Consider the following 25,403-nt stretch of genomic DNA (forward strand, 5'->3'; position numbering starts at 1 on the left):
GATATTATAATTCTTCTTCACACAGAACTCATATTTCTATCCTCCCATACTAGCTAATCTTGCTTACAGAAGAAAAAAATTAACTCCTTAAGATGACCTTCAAGGCCCCCACAATCTGGCCTTAGCCTATGTTTCCAACTTCTGTTTGATCACTTCCCATCACAAATTTGATACTGTTGCCAGACCTGATTATTCACTCAGTTCATCATTTTTTCATTTGCTCATTCATTTATTTTTTTAATTCAAATACTTTATATTTGCTTACTATATGTCAGAAACTTTGCTAGGTGTCAAGGATTAAAGATAAACAGAATGTGTAGACATGTTTGCATTTGTAGAGAAATGAGCTCAACATGCAAAAGAAGAGGAAGCAGAGAGAAGATAGAAATTTTAAAAAAGGGTGAGGGGCACCGGGGTGGGGGGCCCAGTCCATCAAGTGTCTAACTCTTGATCTCAGGTCAGGTCATGATCTCTTGGTTCATAAGATCCAGTCCCACGTTGGGCTGAGTGCTGGCAGAGGAGCCTGCTTGGGATTCTTTCCCTGTCTCTGCCCCTCCCCCATTCATTCTCCCTTCCCCCCACCCCCCAAATAAATAAACTTAAAAAAAAAAAAAAAAGAGTGAGTCCCAGGGATGCTGAATTTCTGTCCTAGTCCTTGAGGTCATGATTCCTCGTGTACTTCCTTTACTTTCACAAGTGACTGTCAACATATCACCCACATGAGCCAATGAATCCTTATTTGGCTTGAGTGAGTTTGAGTTGAGTATCTGTCATTTTGAGTTGAAAAAGTCCAGATACATCTGCCACTTTAAGAACTCTGATGTACACAGCCAGGCAAGGGGAGCTACAGAGAAATTTTGAGATGCAAAATGTTTTTAATTTTTTGAGTGTTTATTTTTATTTATTTTGAGAGAGAGAGAGGGAGGGACGGGAGAGAATGTTAGCAAGGCAGGGGCAGGCTCCATGGTCAGTGCAGAGCCCGATGTGGGGCTCGAGCCCACAAACTGTGAGATCATAACCTGAGCCAAAATCAAGACTCGGATGCTTAGCTGACTGGGCCACCCAGCTGTCTCCAAAATATTTTTATTTTTATTTACTTTATTTATTTACTTTTCCCCCAAAATGTTTTCAAGTAGAACAAAATGTGTTATTAGATCAAAAGTGCAATAAAAAAGCAGTTCTAGTGAACTGTACAGAAGGACAGACTCAAACAGATCATACAGGCACCTCTTCTGCTGTTCAAGAATTTAGTCCTTAGTCCTTAGAGAATTTCTGACTATTGAAATAATCCACCAAGGCCTAGTTCATTTGGCACCTCTTCTATAGTGTCTTTCAGATCCCAGTCAGCTGGCATGAATTGTCCTTTGTTCTGCATTCCTGCAGCACCTCACTTGTACTTCTGATACCATGGCATCAGAATCACCAGGAGGGCTTGTCAAAACGAGATTGCTGGGCCCCACCCTGAGAGTTTCTGATTCATAACGTCTGGGTGGGACCCAGGTGATGCAGATGCTAATGCTCCAGGGGCCCACTGCTCTAATAAATACATTTCACTGTAGCTGTGTTCTAGTGCTTTTACTCATCTGCTTTCCCTACTACGTTAAAAATCCCCAAAAGATTTTCTTATTCACATTTGTAAAATTCTGAGTAGCTAACATAATTCTTACACAAAACTGGTATTTGATATGCATTACTGTGTGATTAACTTTGGAGATTAAACATTTCACCATGATAAATTCTCTCAGTTACCATCTAGATTCCCTCAAAAATGAACTGTAACTAGAGAAAATAACAAAAGGCAGAATATGTCCTGACCTCTCATGGGCTGTCTAATTTTGAATTTTTTTTTTTTTTTTTTCAACGTCTATTTATTTTTGGGACAGAGAGAGACAGAGCATGAACGGGGGAGGGGCAGAGAGAGAGGGAGACACAGACTCGGAAACAGGCTCCAGGCTCTGAGCCATCAGCCCAGAGCCCGACGCGGGGCTCGAACTCACGGAGCGCGAGATCGTGACCTGGCTGAAGTCGGACGCCCAACCGACTGCGCCACCCAGGCGCCCCTGGGCTGTCTAATTTTGATTACATCTTCTGATTTCTTTTAATCCTTGCACATAAAGAAGAATGATTATTTTCAAATACAAGAAAGCTTGAGATGCATGATTTTAAAGAAGTTAAAACTAGCATTTTTCTTTCTCCTGCATATGTTTCTATTTTCTCTTGATTTAGTTGGCATCTGACAGCCCAAAGGAGAAAACAACTCAAGCATTTTTTCATCCCACTATTTAGAAATGCGGCTCAAACTAACTTCTTTAGTAGCTGTTCTTATGGTAAAACATAAGCCTGTTCCTTTAGGCTTTGTTGCCTTACAGCTATTTAAAAACACCTAGGAATAAATTTGACCAACTAGGTAAAAGACCTGTATACTAACAATGATAAGACACTGATAAAAACAAACTGAAGACACAAATAAATGAAAAGATATACCATACTCAGGAATTGGCAGAATTAACATTGTTAAAATGTCCATTCTACCCAAGGCGATCTACAAATTCAATGCAATTCCTAGCAAATTTTCAATGGCATTTTTCACAGAAATAGAACAAACAATTCTACAAATTGTATGGAATCACATAAGATCCCAAACAGCCAAAGAAATCTTGAGAAGGAAGAACAAAGCTGGAGGCATCACACTCCCTGATTTCAAACTATGTTACAAAGCTGTATTAATCAAAATAGCATGTGGTACTGGCATAAAAACAGACACATAAGTCATTGGAACAGAATAAAGAGTCCAAAAATAAACTTGGGCATATACAGTCAATTCATTTGCAACAAAGAAGTCAAGAATACTTGGGGAAAGTGGTGAAAGGAGAAAGGAAAGAGAAAAGGAAAGATAGATTCAGAAGAACTGAATAGACATTTTTCTAAAGAAGACAGAGATGGCCAATAGGCACATGAAAAAATGCTCGTTACTAATCACCAAGGAAATGCAAATCAAAATGACATATCACCTCACACCTATTAGAATAGCTATCATCAAAAAGATAAGAAATAACAAGTGTTGGTGAGGATATGGAGAAGAGGCAAACCTTGTGCTGTGCTTGTGGAATGTAAGTTGGCACAACCAATACGGAAAACATTATGGAGGTTCCTCAAAAAATTAAACACAGAGCTACCCTATGATCTAGCAATTTCACTTCTGAGTATTTATCCAAAGAAAATGAAAATACTAACTTGAAAAGATATATGCACTCCCATGTTCACTGAAGCATTATTCATAATAGCCAAGGAATGGAAACAATCTATGGAAACAATCTGAGTATCTACTGACAAATGAATGGATAAGAAAATCTGGTATATATACGTGGAATATTATTCAGCAACAATAAAGAATGAAATATCTCCCCTGGCAACATCATGGATGGACTGTGAGAGCCTTATGCTAAGTGAAATAAGTCAGAGAAAGATAAATACTGTATGATCTCACTTATAAATGGAATCTAAAAGAAACAAAACAAAAACAAAAACAAAGCTCATAGGGGCTGGCTCAGTCAGTAGAACATCTTGGGGTTGTAAGTTCAAGCCACATGTTGGGTATAGAGATTACTTTTAAAACAAAACAAAACAAATAAGCTGATACAGAGTACAGATTGGTGGGGTTTCCAGAGGCGGGGGGGGGGGGTGCAAAGTGGGTATATGTGGAAAAGTTACAAACTTCCAGTTATAAAATAAGTAAGTCCAAAGAAAACCATAATGGAAATAAATTTTCATATGCCATAAATAAATAAACAAACATACAAATAAGTCAGTCAGTCAGTCCTGGAGATGTAACATACAGCATGGCAACTATAGTTAATAATACAATACTACATATTTGAAAGTTGCTAAGAGAAAAAAATCATAAAAGCTCTCATCACAAGGAAAAAGAATTTTGTGACTATGTATGGTGATGAACATTAGACTTATTCTGGTGACCGTCTGTAAAATATACAAATATCTAATCATTACTTTGTACATCTAAAACAAATACAATTATACTTTAATAAAATATAACAAAAACACTAGGTTTACAATTATTTTTTTAACCACATCATTAAGTTAGATTTTAATGAATTAAAAATAGCATGGAGCCTGCCTCAAACCCTGGGAGATAGGGAAGGCCAGTCTGCATGGACTTCTGGGTGTTCAGGTTAGATCTCTGTTTTATTGGAACTGACATCCTCGTTCTTGTGAACTAATGTGGGTAGCTTCTGGAATCAAACATGCCTAGAAACAACATTCTGTTCCTACTTTACCTCTCTCATTGTCTCTACATTGTGCTTCTTATATTTAGAGTGATCTTTATAATTCTTATAGGACTTCTAGGTAGTGGGGTAGAGTTTTAGAAAATCTGGATGTAGTATATAAGGTACACAGAGGAAAGATCTGTAGAGTGGCATTACCTTAAGCATCCTGTGACGTTGTAAAATATATCAAAATCGAGTAAACCGTTTGCTTTGGGGTAGTCTCCTTCTGGCCAACCAGAGAAGGGGATGATGATATTCTCAGTCAGGATGAGCAAGGCTTCTGTTATCATGAGATTCTTGAGTTTGTCATTAGATGACAAATTCCACAGCAAACCTAGAAAAACAAAGAGTACTATCAAAACAGGGATGGGTCAAATAACTGCTGAAAAGAGGAGTTACAGCCAGCACTCCTAGGGCTGTGGCTAGGTATTTGGGTGGGGGGGGGAAGTGAGGGAGATAGCCCCTTTCCCAACCAAAAGAATTGGTTTAGAGTTCTTTAGATGGCAATGAAACTGATCCATAATCAGCAGGGGTGGGGTGGAGGGGAATTATGATATAAAATTATGCAGGTTTAAATTAATCAGGAATGATAATGGAAGCTAGAAATCCTTAAACATTTATTGCCATTTCTCTTAAATGATCCTACCGTTAAGCTGACATCACATACATAATAAATTCTGGTCTCACCAACATGAAGGCCCGAAATGACCCTACTGCAATAAAGACTTCAATGTTTTTACTGTTATTTATTTAATTTTGTAAAAAAAAGACTTTATTTTTTTTTAAAGTTATCCCTACAACCTATGTGGGGCTTGAAATGCACAACCATGAGATCAAGAATTGAATACTCTACCGACAGAGCCAGACAGGTATCCCAAGATTTCAATGTTGTTGTTGTTTTTTTTTAATGTTTATTTATTTTTGCAGGAGAGACAGAGCATGAGCAGGGGAGGGGCAGAGAGAGAGGGAGACACAGAATCTGAAATGGGCTCAAGGCTCTGAGCTGTCAGCCCAGAGCCTGATGTGGGGCCTGAACTCACAAACCGCAAGATCATGACCTGAGCCAAAATCAGATGCTTACCCAAATGAGCCACTCAGGTGCCCCAAGACATCAATGTTTTTAATGTTTACTTATTTTGAGAGAGAGAGAGAGCAAGAGAGCAGGGGAGGGGCAGGGAGAGAGGGAGAGAGAGAATACCAAGCACGTTCTGCGTGTCAGCGCAGAGCCTGATGCGGGGCTCCAACTCACAAACCACGAGGTCAGGACCCGAGCCAAAATAAAGAGTTGTATGCTTAACAGACTGACCCACCCAGGTGCCCCAAGACCTCAATGTTTTTAAAGGGTCATATAAAGGGAATATCTCCCTCCGCCTCCTGCTCCCCACTACCTGAAACTTCCACCTGATATTTGCCTCCCAGTAACAGCACGGATGGCCTACAGAGCCTTTGCTTATACCCATGCCTATCACCAGTAGGCTGATCAACATCGCCAATTAATATTTATTAAATCCTACCCAATGACAGACTTTATGTCCTCCTGGAATTTACACTGGCTACCTCATGTATTTCTTATATTATAGTTTGGTAGTGAAGGAGATACAAGAGTATTTTTAATCTATCTACCAACATGTATGGCCTAAACATTGGTCTAAGGCTGGTACCACATTTACTGATTTAACTTTCCCTTTCCTCTTGAAACTTCTCCCCTTAACCCACCATTAAAGAAAAAGGCCATACAAGCCAACTCAGAAAGAAATTAAGATAATAGAATACTGTACTTTCCAGGGCATTTGTGAGACAGAGCCTGAGGCTGGGTAGTCAGAGAGGATACAAAGTGGCACATCCATTTAGGATTGGTTTTTCTTACAAATTTGGCATTCAAATACTTCTGATTCAGTGGAAGGAGGGCACACCTCCTGCTTGCTATTCCAGTGACTCCCAGCAGGTGTCAAGTTGCATTGCCTTCTTTCATACCTCAGCAAATGACTCTAACTCCCTAGCATCCAGGAAGGCAGAGAGAGGAGGTAGAAAGAGATGGGAATCTTCGTTTTCTTCCCTACTCACTCCGCCATTGCCCAGTCAGTAATTCTCACTTTTAAAATGTACTCTTTTGTCTGCATACGAGAGAGAGGAAGCATAGGTATACAGGACAGTCTACCTTATGAAACAAGGAAAGGTGCTTTTGGTTTTTTTGGCTGAATTATGTGGTGATATCATCTCCCCTGATTTAATGACTGAAATAATTGTACAGGTAAAGGTTGATAATTATTCAACCATAGTTCTATTTGGACCACCATTTAGAACACTCTAGGCCAGATGCAGCCTTTTGACCTTAATCAGTTTTACTTAATCAGTTTCTGAAACAACAATTTCTGAAACCAAACTTCCACTGCAGCCTACACAGAGCTACAGTCAGATGGGGCGACACTGGGTCTAGTGTTTTCTGAGGGCTAGCATTCGGGCTCAGGAGGAGGTCTTTTCCTGGTCAAACTAGACTAGTCAGGAGCAGTAGCAGTGTCCCTGGGCCACAGATTTTGCAACACAATGACTTCATTCCTCCCACTTCATCTTGAGGGGCTCTGGATGGGGGAGTGACAGAATAAAATTCCAAGGGTTGTTGAAAACAATTTAGAGGCAGGTCTAAGGTGGAGTTGTGGTTTCTAAGCTACTAAAGAAAGTTAAAAAGAAAAGAGAGAGAGAGGGAAAAAAAAGCTTCCTGCTTTAAATAAGCAAACAAATTAATAGTCCCTGCCTGCCAGAGGCTTAAAAATGTGAAGCATGATGCCATTTCCTCTTTTAAAAAAGGACCACACAGGGCACTCAAAGGAAAAGTATAACTTACAATAAAAACCAGAAGAGGATTAATCTGAACAAAGGGAGTGGAATTTTCCTCCAACAGTCAACGTCCTTTATAACTTGGTATCCAGTATTATTTCTATAAAAGTATCTGGTTTGGGAGTTTTAGTATAACTTTTAAATTTTTAATGTAGGGTATTATACAGAAATGTCATGCCTGCCAAATTTTTGTATGGTACAAAGCTAGGAAGGAACTTTTCACTAGAGATTCAGGATTAAAGTTATACATTCTCCCAACATGTACATACAACATCAATAAATGACCAATTACAAATTGGGAAAATACATATGACAATATGAGACAAGGGGTGAATATCCTTAATATATAGAGTTCTTAAATATCATTAAAAATTCAATTGCTAGTAGAAAAATTAACCCAAGCTAAAAAATATTAGAATCTAATACACATAGGAATACATTTTCTCTAGTAACTAAACAAATGTAAATTTAATAGCTAGGTATCATTTTTTGTGACTATATGAAGGCAAAACCAGAACTAATGAGTGGAAATTCTAGGGAAGGAGATTCTGGCTCACTGAAAATATAAACTTCTAAGAGAGCTTTGAAGGCAACAGAAAGATCTGCTGTAAGATCCAGCTCTATCGCTAAGACTGCTAAAAATGAGCTCCTCCTTTATCAAAATATTGACAAGCGGTTTTATCCCAAAGCTAGAGTGTTAGACTAGACTACCAGTTTTCTAATAAACCGAGCGGCATATCAGAATGACATATTCTTGGGCCACATTCCAAATTTATTAGCTAGAATCTCAGAATGGATTTTAGTAATTTGTATTTTAAAAATTATTCTTGGGGACTTTGGCTACCCCATTAGGTAGAGCACACAATTCCTGATCTCAGGGTTGTGCACTCGAGCCCCACACTGAGCATAGAGATGATTTGAAAAAAAAATGATTCCCATTTCTCGCATTGGGTAATGAATGGACTAAAGGACCCTTAATACATATTCATTTCAATGACTAGATTCTAGATGACCCGATATAACATTAGGGTTTAGGTTTTCATTGGTCTCACCTTTAACTTCCAGTCAATTTATTCATAGTGCCTAAATTTCTATTATTAAGTTCTTTGTTGCAGGTGATAAGCCTGTAATTTTCTATCTCTAAGCTCTCATTCTAGCCAAAAAGAAAGAAATGGATTCTGGTAAGGGATATACTTTGAATAATTAGCAATTATAAAAGAGATAAGAATAACTGTGTTCTCCAGAAATGTTTTGCCAACTGTGATTTTTGCAAAAAACAGCTAATTTTAGTAGAAGGATCTTATATTAAAATCTGTGTTTTATTAATATTGCCTTCTAGGAATAGAAATAGAGTTATTTAACAAACTCTGCATGACAATGAGGTAGCAGAAATTACATATATTATGATTAAATGAATCCCTATTATCAGTACAGAAGGAGAAGAGGAGCAGGAGGAGGAAGACTGGTTCATTTTAATCTTATTTTTCAAAGTGATCACAGACCAGGAGGAATTTTTTTTTTTTAAATAATTTCCCTTGCATGGATATACTTCTTTCACCTAAGTTTTGTAAGCCTTCCCTGAAATATCACACTATTGCAAAGGCCATTTAGTCCAAGTTATATACAAACCCAAGATAACTTGTTGCACATTACAAGTGCAGAATAAAATAATATACAATTATTTTTAAAAGGTGCATAATGAATATCTTGTAGCAAAATGTTTTTGCTACTTTATTAAAATATACCAAGCCAATGAAATATTTCCAAAAAACATGCAGAGGTCAATATGCATTTTTAACAAATTTCATTGCCAATCATCCTGACTCTTAAGCCTTATGCAACATGAAAAGAGGCACAAGAATCTCCTGCTTCATTCTTACCAAGTCAGAGTCCTACTCACCCCTGCAAATGCTCATTACTCAGTGACCTTGGAGATGAGCCTCTGAGACCAGTATGTACTGTTCTCATTTCAATTAAAGTACACTAACAGGCTCACTTGGTAAGGGAGGGGGAACAATCTCATAGAGGGAACGTCTTTGATCCTTAAGTCTTTTCATCTGAAAAGGGAAGAGCTTCCCTCCTAGGCTGGTACTGAAAATGCCAGGAAGGTCAGTGAGTTGATGTTCTCTCCCAGCAGAACAAAGCGCTGATGCCTTTTTTATGCATATATAGAAATCAGATGGTTAATTTTTTTTATAGCTTGGCCAGGAAAATCAGGGTCTTATCTGAAAACAAACCTGATCCTTTTATTTCTCTTAGTCGAGATATTCCCAGGTCATGAATCTCTTTTTTTATATTCAATCAGCCACAGATGTTGAACAACTTAGAGGAGTAGCAAAGTTGTTATTGCAGTAAACACACAGGCATGAAATAAGTGGCATCCTAATATTAAAGGATGCAAAAGTAGTTCAAAGATGCCCCTTCTTTCAAAACTCCACTGGGGGGGATGAAGTATGGAAGGATGGCATCTGAAAATCCTTCAGAGGAAAAGACAGCTATTGAAGGATGAGGAGGGTTCACCAGGTGGTCAAAGTGTGGAAAGGATTTTAGTCCAAGACAACAGCAGAGACAAAGATATCAAGACAGAAAAGAGACACAGACAGACCAGCAAATCCTTTAGGATTTCAGAACCTGGGCTGGGAGGGTATGAGAGGAGATATTGCTGCCAGTGGCCACCAGGCTCAGATCATAAAATCTTTGTGTGGCATACTGCACAGTATAGACTGTATCTTAGAGGTAATGGGGAGCACAATGGGACCATATTTTCGTATCAGAAAGAAATCTCTAGGAGCAGAGTAGTGGACAGACTGGGAATGTGCAAAACTGAATCAGTGGGCAGGTAAGAGGCTACTGCAATAGTAGACCAGAGAGGTGAAGAGGACTTAACCAAGTCAGTGGCAAGTGGAGACAGAGGAAGGGTCAGAGAGGAGTGAAGGAGAGCTCTCTGATCTGAGATCCTAAAAGACAAGTCTTTTCCCAAAGAAGTGTAAAAATGAATCACTCTCTGCCTCCAAAGAGGGAGGTGAGAGCCACTTTCATACAGCAAGACACCCAGATACAGCTGGGTTGAAATATGGGCTTTGTTCTTTGTTAGCTGCATAATCTTGGGCAATCTACTTAACCCCACCAAGTGTCACACTGATGATATGTAAATCGTCAATAATGCCTTATGGAGATGACTGGAGGGACAAAGATGAAAAATGGAAAGTCCTAGCTTAGTGACTAGCACAAAGAACAGGCTCAATAAAAAGATACCCACAAAATAGACAAGAAAAAATTCATATGTATGGTCATTCGCTTTGTGTTTCTAAGCAAAGATATAAACATGTCTACATTAAGTCAACAATTTATTTCTGAGGACCAGAAAGCACTTACTTAGCTGTTCTATTAATAGAGCTAAAGGAAGTTATTTAGAAGGATTTGTATCAAACATTCAAGTATCGACTCAATTCAATTAGCATGTAATGAGCCCCCTCTGGAAGGGATGCTTGGCTTGTACTAGAAATCCTGAGAATTGCACAATAAACCTCCACTGATCAGTTCTGCACATTATGTAAAGATAACTGAATGGTTTCTATGGCATTAATACCACAGAATGTTCTCTGACCATAGTTTCCTATTGCCTACAAAAGAAGGGGAAGCATGGTTCAATGGATTACTTCCTCAACACACACCCACACATCCTCCCAAGCTCTCTAGATACAATATACCTTAACATCAATACTCTATTATCCAACTGCCTCTAAAAATGACCAGCAGCTTCTTTTTGCTTCGCTAATGATGTTCACTTTGCTGGGAATAATTTTCATTCTCCTTCAAAACACCAGTTCAAAATGTATCCTATCCTTATTTTAAAGTCCACAATGAAACATCTCCTTCGGAAAGTTTTTTGTTTTTTTTTTTTTTGACCGTATAACAGATTATCTGATTCTCTCCTGCGGTTGTCATTACTACAGTTTAATGAAGGAAATGTTAGGTTCCAATTGTGAGGTTTGGTTTTCTTTTAAGTGCCAACCATCAAGTAAATGTTCATGTTTTAGTAGAAAGAAAAGAACATCTACAACCTTTCTAAAATGATTCTCATTGCCTGGTACTTGCAGGCACCCTGTAAATGCTGGCTGAATGAATGAATGAGTGAGATCCCTCTTAATTTCTGTAGGTGTTTTAATATAAGTCATAGATATGGAAGGAAATTTCTCATGGGACATGACAGCGTGCTGGAAGAAGGATAGCAAGGTATAACCCTTCATATAGTTTTATAAAATTAAAATATATCAAGATAGAAAAAAAATGTGATTACTTTAAGATATAAATGGGCAGAGAAGATAGAATGACAACATTTTTAAAAACAGGAAAAAAAACCTGTTGTATAATAAACTGCTGTATATTCTGCAGAAGTGTAGAATATATTCAACTTATAACAAAATGTATGGAATACTTCCTTCTAAAATAAACAACACTGTCCAGCATTATCATTTAAAAATACTTTTATATGATATATTAAAAAGGGCTTGGGCCTTACTTTTCTCATCTATAAAATTGAGATTTCACCACCTAATAATACCTAAAAATACCTTAAAACCTTTTGGCGATAAATTAAAAATGTATGTCTACCACCTAGGCCCCTGAAGATACTTAAGGAAGGTTTCCGCAAGGCAATACCACCAACGGTTGCACTCAGTAATGCTCTTGCACTTGGGAATGTGTGCAGGGAGCATCAGCAGGGAGCTGACGGTGACAGCAAGAGGGCTAAGCTTGAACATCAATGCACCCTCTTCTCCTCTACCATATGCACTATTCATTTAAATAAAACTAGGTCTCTCTTCTCCACATTTCAAGGATTACTAAAACTGTTGCTTTAATTCTATCAGATTATTTCATTCTTCTAATCTATTGGGCAGAAAGAAGATATTTATTTGTTCAAATCAAGATTTTGAAATACGAAGTAAAGAACTAGAAAAACGCATCCAGCCACTCTCATCTTTTTTTCTTCTTTTTAGGGTGCAGGGATGAGTGGGCTAGGGAGCTGGTATTTTGGGGGGTCCAGGTAATGGAAGGATTGGGAAATAACATTTCTTGTATTTTGACTAATTTGATTAAACTAATCCTCTACACAAGGACACTATTTGATTCCCTGATTCACTTTCTTTGTATACATCCAGCGAGTGGATTATTGAATAAATAAAACAAATAATTGGGTGTGGTTCTTACTGAGTCTCTTCAGAATGAATGCCTTGTGCACTTGAGGCAATACTGAAACCTTACACGTTCTCAAATCACAAAGTTGGCTGTTAGTAAACTGATGCAGAATTTCCCTATGGTGAGCACTGTAAAGTTGTAAAAACATGCAAAGTTGCAGAGTTTTTAATTTAAAATATTGAGCAAAAGCCTCAAAATAATTTCCCTTTCAGGAAAAAAATTTCTAACTTGACTTTAATCTGGGGTTTAACTCAGAGGGTGACAATGTTCCTTGAAAGCCACCTCTCAGATAATAATGAGCCCATTAGCCATTTGTTCCGGGAAACTTAAAAACAGATGACACCCTATCAAAATAACACCAGCATTCTTCACAGAGCTAGAACAAATAATCCTAAAACTTGTATGGAACCAGAAAAGACCCCAAAAACCAAAGCAGAAGGCATCACAATCCCAGACTTCAAGCTATGCTACAAAGCTGTAACCATCAGACAGTATGGTACGGGCACAAGAACAGACACTCAGATCAGTGGAACAGAATAGAGAACCCGGAAATGGACCCACAAACATATGGCCAACTAATCTTTGACAAAGCAGGAAAGAATATCCAATGGAATAAAGACAGTCTCTTCAGCAAGTGGTGCTGGGAAAACTGGACAGAGACATGCAGAAGAATGAACCTGGACCACTTTCTTACACCACACACAAAAATAAACTCAAAATGGATGAAAGACCGCAATGTAAGACAGGAAGCCATCAAAATCCTCGAGGAGGAAGCAGGCAAAAACCTCTTTGATCTTGGCCGCAGCAACTTCTTACTCAACATGTCTCCAGAGGCAAGGGAAACAAAAGCAAAAATGAACTACTGGGACCTCATCAAAATAAAAATCTTCTGACAACAAAGGAAACAATCAGCAAAGCTATAAGGCAACCGACAGAATGGGAGAAGATATTTGCAAACGATGTATCAGATAAAGGGTTAGTATCCAAAATCTATAAAGAACTTATCCAACTCAACACTCAAAAAATAAATAGTCCAGTGAAGAAAAGGGCAAAAGACATGAATAGACACTTCTCCAAAGAAGACATCCGGATAGCCAACCGACATGTGAAAAAATGCTCAACATCACTCATCATCAGGGAAATACAAATCAAAACCACAATGAGATACCACCTTACACCTGTCAGAATGGCTAACATTAACAACTCAGGCAACAACAGATGTTGGCAAGGATGCGGAGAAAAGAGGATCTCTTTTGCATTGCTGGTGGGAATGCAAGCTGGTGCAGCCACTCTGGAAAACAGTATGGAGGTTCCTCAAAAAGCTAAAAACAGAACTACCCTATGACCCATCAATTGCACTACTAGGCATTTATCCATGGGATACAGGTGTGCTGTTTTGAAGGGACACATGCACCCCCATGTTTATAGCAGCACTATCAACAATAGCCAAAGTATGGAAAGAGCCCAAATGTCCATCAATGGATGAATGGATAAAGAAGATGTGGTAAATATATATATATAATGGAGTATTACTCGGCAATCAAAAAGAATGAAATCTTGCCATTTGCAACTACGTGGATGGAACTGGAGGGTATTATGCTAAGTGAAATGAGTCAGTCAGAGAAAGACAAAAATCCTATGACTTCACTCATATGAGGACTTTAAGAGACAAAACAGATGAACATAAGGGAAGGGAAGCAAAAATAATATAAAACCAGGGAAGGGAACAAAGCATAAGAGACTCATAACTATGGAGAACAAACAGATGGTTACTGGAGGGATTGTGGGAGTGGGGGTGGGCTAAATGGGTAAGGGGCACTAAGGAATCTACTCCTGAAATCATTGTTGCACTATATGCTAACTAATTAGGATGTAAATTTTAAAAAAGAAAAAAGAAAATTAAAAAAAAAAAAAAAAAAAAAAGAAAAACAGATGACATAACATACCCAGCTGGGTACACTGTTCTACATCCTTCAATATTCTGTTAGCAGTACCTGTTATTTGCTTTTTAGTCTCCAAGTCTCTAGTTTGCTTCAGCACCTGGAGCAGCCGAGGTACCCCGTTGAGTTCAGCGACCTCCAACTTGTTGTCATTGTCTTCAAATACCAAGTTTCGCAGGGCCCCACACACGGCTCGCTGAACATCTTCATTCTGAACTTTTAGGAGCTGCAGAAGCTTGGGGATGCCACGAAGCTGATTAACCTGGGGAAGAAGCAGATGTGTATTTCAGATATTTATTCTGATGTAGCATTAAAGACATTTGTTGTAATATGAATGAACAGATGAAGTTCACTAATGTCAAGTAGAGTCCCCATCAGACAGTAACTGGGACACAACCTGAGGCTCACTGCATACAATATACACCTGCTATAAGGCAGTGCCTGCCTCTCTTGGAGGAGCTAACAATAAATGTGAGAAGACTGAAACCTATGAAAAAATTGAAGGGGAAAGTAAAGTGATAGGTGGGTAAGTGACAGTTAAGTGGACAGAAAGAGTTAAGCTATAAAAGTCTTGAGGATACAGGTCATGTTCTCACGGTTTGTGGGTTCAAGCCTCATGTCGGGCTCTGGGCTGACAGCTCAGAACCTGGAGCCTGTTTGGATTCTGTGTCTCCTTCTCTTTCTCCGTCCCTCCCCCACTCACGCTCTGTCTCACTTTCTCTCTCAAAAATAAATAAACGTTAAAAAAAATATTTTTATGATCAATTGCTTAGGGTATTTAAAAAGCTTCATATAAAAATCATGCAAGCTTCTTAATTTAAGTAAATAACGTAACTTTACACTTTTGATATGTTATTTAAATTTTTTAAAATGTTTTTATTTATTTTTAAGATAGAGAGAGACACAGCATGAGCAGGGGAGAGGCAGAGAGAGAGGGAGACACAGAATCTGAAGCAGTCTCCAGGCTCTGAGCTGTCAGCACAGAGCCTGATGAGGGGCTCGAACTCACAGACTGTGAGATGATGACCTGAGCTGAAGTCAGACGCTTCACCAACTGAGCCATCCAGGCACCCCTTGATATGCTATTTAAAAAATATCTCTCAGGGCACCTGGGTGGCTCAGTTGGTGAAGTGTCCGACTTTGGCTCGGGTCATGATCTCACAGTTTGTGAGTTCAAGCCCCATGTCAGTCTCTGTGCTGACAGCTTGCTCAGAGCCTGGAGGCTGCTCCAGATTCTGTCTCCCTTTCTCTCTGCCCCTCCCCCATTCACACTCCATCTCTCTCTCTCTCTCTCTCAAAAATAAACATTAAAAAAATAAAAATAAAAAAAATTAAAAAAAATAGAAAATATCTCTCCCATCCAAATATGCAAGAAAGGGCATGCTGTCTATTAGAGAAAGGGTTACCACTAGGAAAAGAAGAATAAAAATAGATGGTTTAGATTCTGAAATGTATAGCTGTTCAAGAAGAGGTCAAATCATGGCAATATGAGCAATGTGATACTTTAGGCTGCAAATATTATCTAAAGAAGTCAAGAGGTGGACGTGGGGTGGCTGAAGCAAAATGTTAAGTTGTAGACTGAGGGCTTTTTTCTTCTCATGGGCTTCCACTGGCATCCGATGCAGAAATTTTAAATTAGTAAGAACTTCTAGTAAAGATGTCAGTCATTCTCACCATCTTAATGCAGAAATTTTTAGGAAACACTTATGGTTGTGAATGGGCAGGAGGTTCCCTTTCAGCTGAAGTTCATCACTTATGAATGATGCCCTAACTGCTTCACAGTTCATGCTCTGGCGCCCAGTAATACCTTTTCATATTTTCTATGTATCATCAAATTTCAGCTTCCCTTTCGTAAACAGATAAATGAGATTTAAGACATAATCTTCCAATCTTACATCTTTCTTTGTTAGGACTGGGGAGAAGACTAGCAAGGCAAGAATCAAAGTCAAAGTTTAAAAATAATAACCATAATAATAATAATAATAATAATAATAATAAAACACAGATAATGACTCTCCCACCCACTTCTACCATTAGAAGGTGTTGGCATAGTGTTAAGAGTTTCATTTATGTTATCTAATTAATAGCTTGTTGAGAACCTTATGAGAGAAGTACTCTTTTGGTCTCTTTGAGGCTTCACTAGTAATAATGAGGAATAATACTTCCACTTACAACTCACTTCAGAGGAGACATGTGCAGAACAGGGCATGACTGGTAAACTGGCCACAGCAATTTTGTTGGGCTACGTCTACAGCCATTCTAATATATTTGCACAAAAATGCTACTGATAAAGATTTCTTAGCTGTCAATTAATTCTGGTCCAGTAGATCATCTACTTGATCACTTCCTCTATTCCCATTACTACACTTCCTTAAGAGCAGAAAGGCACATTTTAAATTGTTTATAATTCACAGGTTTCTCCAATTCCATCAATTTCTATTTCATAGTTAGGTTTTAAGTTGGTTAAATGTACACTCCACAAACTTCATAAATGCCAGCTATACTAAATCTTCACAGTAGCTATAGAAGCATCAGATGCAGAAAGAAAATCCTGTTTGTCCTGAAGGTATTTTGCAAGCTTTAGAAATATTTTATTGCTTGATTTATAACTCCTAAGTGGCCTTCTTCAAAATATGATGGGATGTGGCTTACCGGTCATATTGCATTTCCAGATGCGATGATAGAATCAGTGAGAAGTGGCATGTGGAACTGGACTCGGGGGCTTGGACAGCCGGCTTTGCTTACCCTGTCACCTTCACCCCTTGGGCTTTCAGCACTTGCTCCAGCCCAGAAAGAAGGCATTGTGGACACACCATGCTCAGACAAATGTAGAAATCTGCTACAGCTCTAGTCACTGTTGAATTTGACGCCCTAGTGTCTGGCACCTCTCCCAAATTTATAAATAGACTTAGGTTACTTTTATCCATCTTGTTAAGCAGATTGATACAAAATCAATACCAAATGCATTATTTTTAATGTCTGTTTTTGAGAGAGAGACAGAGCACGAGCAGGAGAGAGACAGAGAAAGAGGGAGACACAGAATCTGAAGCAGGCTCCCGCCGCTGAGCTGTCAGCACAGAGCCTGATGCGGGGCTCGAACCTGTGAACTGTGAGATCATAACCTGAGCCGAAGTCAGTGGCTTAACTGACTGAGCCACCCAGGCGCTCCAGATCCTGTACACATCAGAACCAACGCCAGATGTACTGTCTTTGTCCCTTCACATTCAGGGAAGCAGATGGGATGAGAGAGGTGGCATGTATTTCCCAGTTATACTGAATCCTCAGGGGATTTGTTCTCCCTTTGGGAAAAGGAAAGAAGAAACAGACTAACATGACTATCTCAGAACTTCAAAAGACCTTTCATTTGAGATGGTTTCTAAATATATGGAAGGGCTCTATTCTGATTCTTCTTCCTGTCAACTATAAAATAAATGATGAGGATTCTGGTGGCAAATAAGCGGAAGGAACAGACTGACTCCTTTGGGGCAAGGGCTCCCTTGTGCCCTGGTGCCCTTGCTCTCACTTCCTTCCCGTTGGGAATGCTCCGACCACTCTGCCTCACTTCTGGCAAAGCCCTGCTCATCCTGCATGAGCTGGCTCAAATGTCACCACCTCTGTGAAATGTCACTCCCCTTTTCTCTTTTCCTTCCCATTAGAACTAATCACTCCATGAAAATTGGTATAACCTTTCAGGAAGGCAATCAGCAGTAAGTGCCAAAAACTTCAAAAATATTCTCTTCTAATAACCTTCATTAGGAAAGAATTTGAAATGTACACACATGTAATTGTAAGTACAGTATTTATTTAATTTTTAATAAAATTTATTTATTTTTGAGAGAGAGTGAGAGCCTGCACAAACAGGGGAGGGGCAGAGCAAGAGAGGGAGGGAGGGAGGGAGGGAAGGAGAGGAGGAGAGAGGGAGAGAGGGGGAGAGAGAGAGAGAGAGAGAGAGAGAGAGAGAGAATGAATGAATGAGAATATCTCAGGCAGGCTCTGTGCTGAGTGTGGAGCCTGGCATGGGGCTCGAACCCACGAACCATGAGATCAAGACATGAGCCAAAATCAAGAGTTGGATGCTTAACTAACTGAGCCACCCAAGCACACTGTGACTGTAGTATTTATAAAAGGGAAAAATTTGAAACCATAAATGTCCAACAACAGGGGAAGACTAGTTAATGATTGTCACAATCCACACAGATTGAAGTTTCCATGGGAGAGGCAGAGTAATGTTAGAACTGACAGATATTTTATACTGGTCATTACAGTTCCCTCACCAGTCAAATGGAGATTATCTAAGATTAACAATCTTCATGCTAGGTACATAGTACTCACTCAACACATGGTAGCTAGTGCATCACCATTAATATGCCACCATTAATATGAGGTATGCAAAATATTGCTAATGTTATGAGGAAATGCTTATTGTACAGTGTTACTAGAAAAAATGTATAAAATATCTATGTATTTCTACTCAAACACAGACATAAAGAAGGAAATGAATTTAGGGAGTTTGGGAGAAATGATGGGCGTATAAATTATGAAAGTTGCTTGTTATTTTGTATTTTTTTAAACAACAAGCATATATTTGTGCATGCTTCTTAAAATCAAAGCAAAAAAAAAAAATCCCTACGAGGAAAGCTACATATTCAATTTGTAAAAAGTCAGAGAACAAAACTAAGATGGTAACAATATTGGGGAAGTGTGGGTATGTCTCTTTTTGTCTGTTTCTTAATTTCTCAAATTTTGAGTAATGAATTCGTATGAGTTTTATAAGATTCTGCAAGATAGTTATGGCAGTCAAAACTTCAGTGATGAGATCTGAAGCAGGAATGGAAATAAGGTCAGTTTTAGAAGGGTCTTGCAGATTAAATTTATCCTTCCTCCTAAAGGCAAGTGGGTGCTGAGAGGCGACTGTATCAGTAGTGGGTTAAAAGTGGAGGAAGGGAAATTAACCAGGAAGTGGCTGAGTTAACAGAAAACATGGTGATAGGGATTAGCATAGTGGCGCTGAGTAGGGAGGGAAAGAGGTGAGTAGATTCAAGACACTTTTAGTAGCAGCACTAAAAAGTCTTGAAGACTGCATGAATATGAATAATGTTGAGAGGTAAGAATAAAAGAAAAGTTGAAAGTCTGTGTTCAAGTTTTTGTGTCATACCACCTGGGTTAACTACCACTCACACAGGAAATAATATGTTCAGATTGGGGCAGGCATTGTACCATGATCTGAGTGCATTCTCACAACTCTTTCTAGTAGGATTATTATTTCCACTTTATAGGTAGGAATGCCAAGGCTCAGAGACATTAGTATCCTGCCCAAGGTCACTGAGGTAATTAGGATGCTGGGACTCACGCTTCCCTGAGTGACTTCTGAGTGTTAATACTCAAACCACCAAGGGTCCTGCCTTTCAACCCAGCAGGAAGAACAAGTTAGAAGGAGGGTTGGCTAGTAGAGAGGAAAAGCAAAAGAAATTAACGTGCCCATTTTTGAAATGCTGATGTTGAGTTCAGTGGGATGTCCAGGAAATAGATGGACACATGGTTTAGAGCCCAGGGGACAGAAGGGGGCAGAGATGCAGGAAGTCATCAGCATTTAAATCATATAGGGATGGAAGTCACAGGAGTGGATGAGGCAGGTCAGGAGATGGTGCTGAGGAAGAAAAGTCCCAGGAAGGCATCTCAGGAACATAAACATTTAAGGGACAGCTGATGATAAATTTTTCACAGAAGAAAGCTGAAGGAGCCAGAGAAATGGAAAAAGAACCAGGAGACTCTGGATCAAAAGAAGAAAGGTTCAAAAAGGAAAAGAGGATCAAGTATGATAAATGGGCTGAGTCCTAATCAAATAAAATAAGGATTAAAAAGTTGCCACTGGTTTTAAAAGTTTATGATTTAGAATTTTGATCTTTATATTCAAATTAGAATTGCCTTTTTAAAAAAGATTTTATTTCTTTTTTTAAATATAATTTATTGTCAAGTTGGCTCACATACAGTGTATACAGTGTGCTCTTGCTTTTGGGGGTAGATTCCCATGATTCATCGCTTACATACAACATACCAGTGCACATCCCAACAAGTTCCCTCCTCAATGCCCATCACCCATTTTCCCTCTCCCCCTAAGATTTTATTCTTAAATAATCTCTATACCCAACATGGGGCTCAAACTTACAATCCCAAGATCAAGAGTCACATGCCCCAGAGACTGAGCCTGTAATGTCTTTTATACATAAATTCAAATGCTATAGCACTATGCTTAATATTAGCAGGATTTTGTTCATGTTGGGTTATAACTTAATACTTAAATTTTTCTACCACGCATATGTATTTTTAGGTTTCAGTGTGACTTTCATGTTTCATTATTCTCAAAACCAGTGTTTGTCCTAGTTTTAGAAAAAGAGCCAAGAAGGCAAGCACAGCTTTAATCACATATGTAAGCAAAATGATATTTATAATCAAATTAGCAACTTAAGAGATCGTAGAAATCTAGCCCAATTTGAGAAACAAAAGAAAAATTCAAGTAATTCCATATTAGAAAATGAAAGCATGCTTAATAATGCCCAGCTTTTTAAAATTGGTAATAAAAAAAGATTTAAACATTTATCTGAGTTAGTCATAGAAAGGACTAATTTTTAGCCGAATTCTTTTCACCTATATGTATAAAGAGGGTTCATTACTAGTTAAATACATTATTTTTTTAAATCTTGGGGCTCCTGGGTGGCTATACATATATATATATATATATATATATATATATATATATATAGCCAAATACATATGTAACAAGTTCCCAAAGTTCCCTCAGTCAGTTGAGTGTCCCAACTTCGGCTCAGGTCATGATATCACAATTAGTTTGTGGGTTCGGGCCCCGCATCAGGCTCTGTGCTGACAGCTCGGAGCCTGGAGCCTGCTTTGGATTCTGTGTCTCCGTCTGTCTCTATTCCTCTCCTGCTCACACTCTGTCTCTGTCTCTCAAAAATAAATAAATGTTAAAAAATTTTTTTTTTTTAATCCTTACATATTCTTCCCATGGAACAAACATACAGGCAAAGGGCAGTGAGAACTACTCAATAATTATATAGCTTTTAAAACGAGAAATAATCTAGATGTGGGGATAGGTTTTAAAGTAATACCTAAAATACAGATGTCATGAATAGAAATACTGACAAATTGGACTTCAGAAGACTTTTTCAATCCTGCATGATGAAAGATACAATAAGATGCATAACACTGGATTATATATAATATTACGCATAATAGATAATGAATTCCTACCAAGCATTAAGGAGATACAAATCTTTGGAGAAAACAGTCCACAGAACTCTTTTGCCTGACTCTACTTAACTGATATGTAGGATTAGTCACATTCTTGTTTCCCTCTGGAAATCCTACTGATTCCCTGAGAATTATCAAAGCTGAGAGGTTACTCTATGTTGGGCTTTGCACTCCAATTTTTACTAGTTGAGTTACAAATTTACTAAGAATAACTTACATGTTTCCCAATGTATTTAGGCCAACTGTACTTGTTACTGTAATCATGTAATTTATTTACCTGTTAGGTAAACGAATGAAATTTAAGGGTGAAAAGAGTTCCGTTTCTCTGAAAACTAATCTGCATGCTTTGGAAAGACTAGATAAAGGAAAACAGCTTTAAAAAGCTCTGTAATTATTTGTGAACAAAATTAATGTAAAAGACTACGGGAAATGTAAAAATTCAGATACAGGTGAAATCAGATGAATCAGTGTCATTAAGTTCTCATTTCACTTTAAAGAAACTAAAAATTGCAGATGATACACAATGGGCATAATTTATGCAAGATTATGACAAACTGTGTGTGGTATGTGTGTATAACTAAATTTTTTTTCCTTTGTAACTGATTAAGCGACCAACTATTAGTCTTGATTTCAAAAAAACAGGAAAGTTTTTACCATAAAGAGATGGCTTTTTTTTTTTTTTTTTTGCTTATTAGATTAACAAAAACAAACACAAAAGAATAATCTCATGGTAGTAATGGTACATATAAATGGGCACTATGATGCAATGTTGGTGGTGTTTAAGTCTACACAATCTTAGGTGGAATTTATTAGGGAATTATTTATCAAAATTAATAATGACCCAATAGTGACAAGGACTGGATTTACCTATCATCTGAAACAATGTTAAAAACCAGACAAAGCATACAATGGTTTCCACAATTGGTAATGTAGCAATGATGGATAGTGATCCCCAAGGGATGGATAACAAGCAAGGTGAGCCCCACTGCTGTCAAAGATCACCGTATGGAGAGAGTTCTCAGGCTGCTGTGTAGTGAGGTAAAACCCAAATGGAATTCAACAAGCAGAGTTCAGGAGACAGTGCAGGATCCAAGAAGAAGAGTCCGTAGGGAAGAGGTACCAGTGAGAAAGCGGCACAGAAAGAGAACTCCTGAGGTTGCAGAGGGTCTCCATCTAATATTCAGTAATTAATTAGTGCACGTGTGTGAGAAAATTGCCTGAAGCCAGGGAAATAACCAACTAACCAACCAAATAACCAAAGGACTTAAGGGAACAGCTCCTCATGGTCACACAGGCCCAAGAACAGTGCCTATTCTCACTACCCAGTCAGAAAACCTCTTAATTCATGGTGCATTAGTTTTCAGAATTGTCTTGCTTTAAGAAGTGGGGATTAATTCGTTCTAGAATAAATGCCGCTCTGGTTCCATCTAGCAAATCTCAAAAGCAAGATTTAAAAGGGTCAAACTGATTTCAAGTAACTTGAAATGTTAGGTAGAGACATAGAAGATAGAAAAAAGACTCAAAACTTTTAGAGATGAAAACTACAATTTATGAATGAAAGAAAATCCCTGAATGAGATTAATGGCATATTAAACTTTACAGAAGAAAGAATTAGTGAATTTAAAGCATAGCAAATAAATATCTAATAAAATATGTTTAAAATAAACATATCTAAAAAAGAAAACATACAGAAAACAAAAACTAAAGAAAAAGAATAGAGTACAGATGAGCTATGAGACAACTTCAAGTAGCCAAATATATATGTAACAAGTTCCCAAAGGACAGAAAAAAAATCTTTGAAGAATTAATGGTTGAAAATTGGAAATTCCAAACAAAGTTCCAAAATTTGATGAAAAGTAAAAAATCTCCAAATTTAAGCTCAATGAGCTCCCAAGCACAAGAAACCTAAGGAAAACTACACCAAGGCACATTATGACCAACCTGCTCAATGCTAGTGATAAAGAGAAAATCTTAAAAGCAGGCTGGGTAGGTGGAGAGAGTTACAGTATGTACTGAGGAACAATGAAGATGACAGATGATTTCTTGTCTGAAGCAAAGCAAGTAAGATGACAGTGAAGCAACAACTTTCAAGTACTGAAATAAAAAACTGTCAACCTAGTGAAAAGACCTCTCAAAAGCAAAGATGAAATTCCTTTTTAGACATACAAAAGCTCAAGTTAACCACCAGGAGACCTGCACTAGAGTAAATGTTAAAGAGAATTCTTTAGGCAATGGGAAATAACATGACATCTATGCAAAACAATGAAGAGCACTGGAACAACCTAGACGAAATGGACAAAGTCTTTGAAAGACACACACTACCGAAGTTCATTACAAAAAATACAGAGCCCCCAAAGCCCTGTTACCAATTAAAGAAAATGAATTTATAGTTGAGAACACAGCTAGCTTCCTTAGCACAGCAGGCAGTGTGCCAGTCTCATAATCTGAAGGTCCTGAGTGTGGTTAAGAACCTCTCACAAGAAAAGTTCAAGTCCAAGAGCTTTGCTGGTGAATTCTACCAAACATTTATGATGGAAATAATTCCAATTACAATCAAACTTTCAGAAAACTGAAGAGGAGAGAACACTTCCCAATGTATTTTATTACTCTCAATCCAAAACTGGAGAAAGACATTACAAGAAAAGATCAATATTCTTTATAAATATAGCTGTATAACTGCCTTAACAAAGTTCTACCAAATCTAATTTTATTTTATTTTTTTAAATTTTTTTTTTCAACGTTTATTTATTTTTGGGACAGAGAGAGACAGAGCATGAACGGGGGAGGGGCAGAGAGAGGGAGACACAGAATCGGAAACAGGCTCCAGGCTCTGAGCCATCAGCCCAGAGCCCGACGCGGGGCTCGAACTCACGGACCGCGAGATCGTGACCTGGCTGAAGTCGGACGCTTAACCGACTGCGCCACCCAGGCGCCCCTCCCAAATCTAATTTTAAAAAGGTAACAGTACATCGTGACCAAGTGGGATCCCAGGAATGGGATAACACTTAAAGACCAAAGTAATTTACCATATTAACAAAATTAAGATAAAAACCATAGAAATATTTTAATAAGTGAATAAAACATTTGATAAAGTCCAAAAACCATTTTTTTTAAATTCTAATGTTTATTTATTTTTGAGAGAGAGTAGGAGTGGGGGAGGGGAAGAGAAAAGGGGAGACAAAGAATCTGAAGCAGGGTCCAAGCTCTGAGCTGTCAGCACAGAGCCCGATGTGGGGCTCGAACTCACAAACTGTGAGATCATGATCTCGGCCAAAGTTGGACACTTAACTGACTGAGCCACCCAGGTGCCCCCCAAAACCATTTCTGAGTAAAAACCAAAAAAAAATTCCATAAAATTAGGGATAAAGGTAAGTTCTTCAACTTGATATTGTGATGTATGAAAAACCTACGGCTAACATCATATTCAACGGTTAAAAGCTAAAAGCTTTTTTTCTGAAGACTAGGAACAAGGCAAGGATGTCCACTCTGACCACTTTTATTCAACATAGTATTCAAGTCCTAGCTGGAGTAATTAGGCAAGAAAAGGAAGTGGCATCCAAATTGGTAAAGAAAGAGCAAAACGGTCACTATTTGCGGATGACATATTATATAGAAAATCCTAAAGATCCCACCAAAAGTTTACTTGAACTAATCAATGAATTCAGTAAAGTTGTAGTATATAAAACAATATGCAAAATTTTGTTGCATTTTTGTACACCTGTAATAAACTATCAGAATTAAGAAAACAATCCCACTTACAATTGCATTAAAAACACACACACACACACACGGGAATAAATTTAATAGAGGAGAAGATCTGTCCATGAAAGAAACTGAAGACACAAATAAATGGAAAGATATTCCCTGCTTATGG

General features: G+C 38.1%; 1 protein-coding gene across 1 annotated transcript in view; it reads right to left on the reverse strand.

Moving 5' to 3' along the window:
- Positions 1–25,403, reverse strand: part of PKP2 (plakophilin 2) — a 94,827-nt gene that overhangs the window by 35,555 nt on the left and 33,869 nt on the right. Inside the window, exons 5-6 of the mRNA XM_047066178.1 lie at positions 14,315–14,522; positions 4,443–4,620 (exon numbers count right to left, since the gene is read on the reverse strand). Coding sequence (XP_046922134.1) covers positions 4,443–4,620; positions 14,315–14,522 — 386 coding nt within the window. The remainder of the gene's footprint in view (positions 1–4,442; positions 4,621–14,314; positions 14,523–25,403) is intronic.

This window comes from Lynx rufus, unplaced genomic scaffold (genome assembly GCF_022079265.1).
Source record: "Lynx rufus isolate CCGP_SWC_20201006 ecotype Redwood Valley unplaced genomic scaffold, mLynRuf1.p SCAF_7, whole genome shotgun sequence".
Classification (NCBI taxonomy): domain Eukaryota; kingdom Metazoa; phylum Chordata; class Mammalia; order Carnivora; family Felidae; genus Lynx; species Lynx rufus.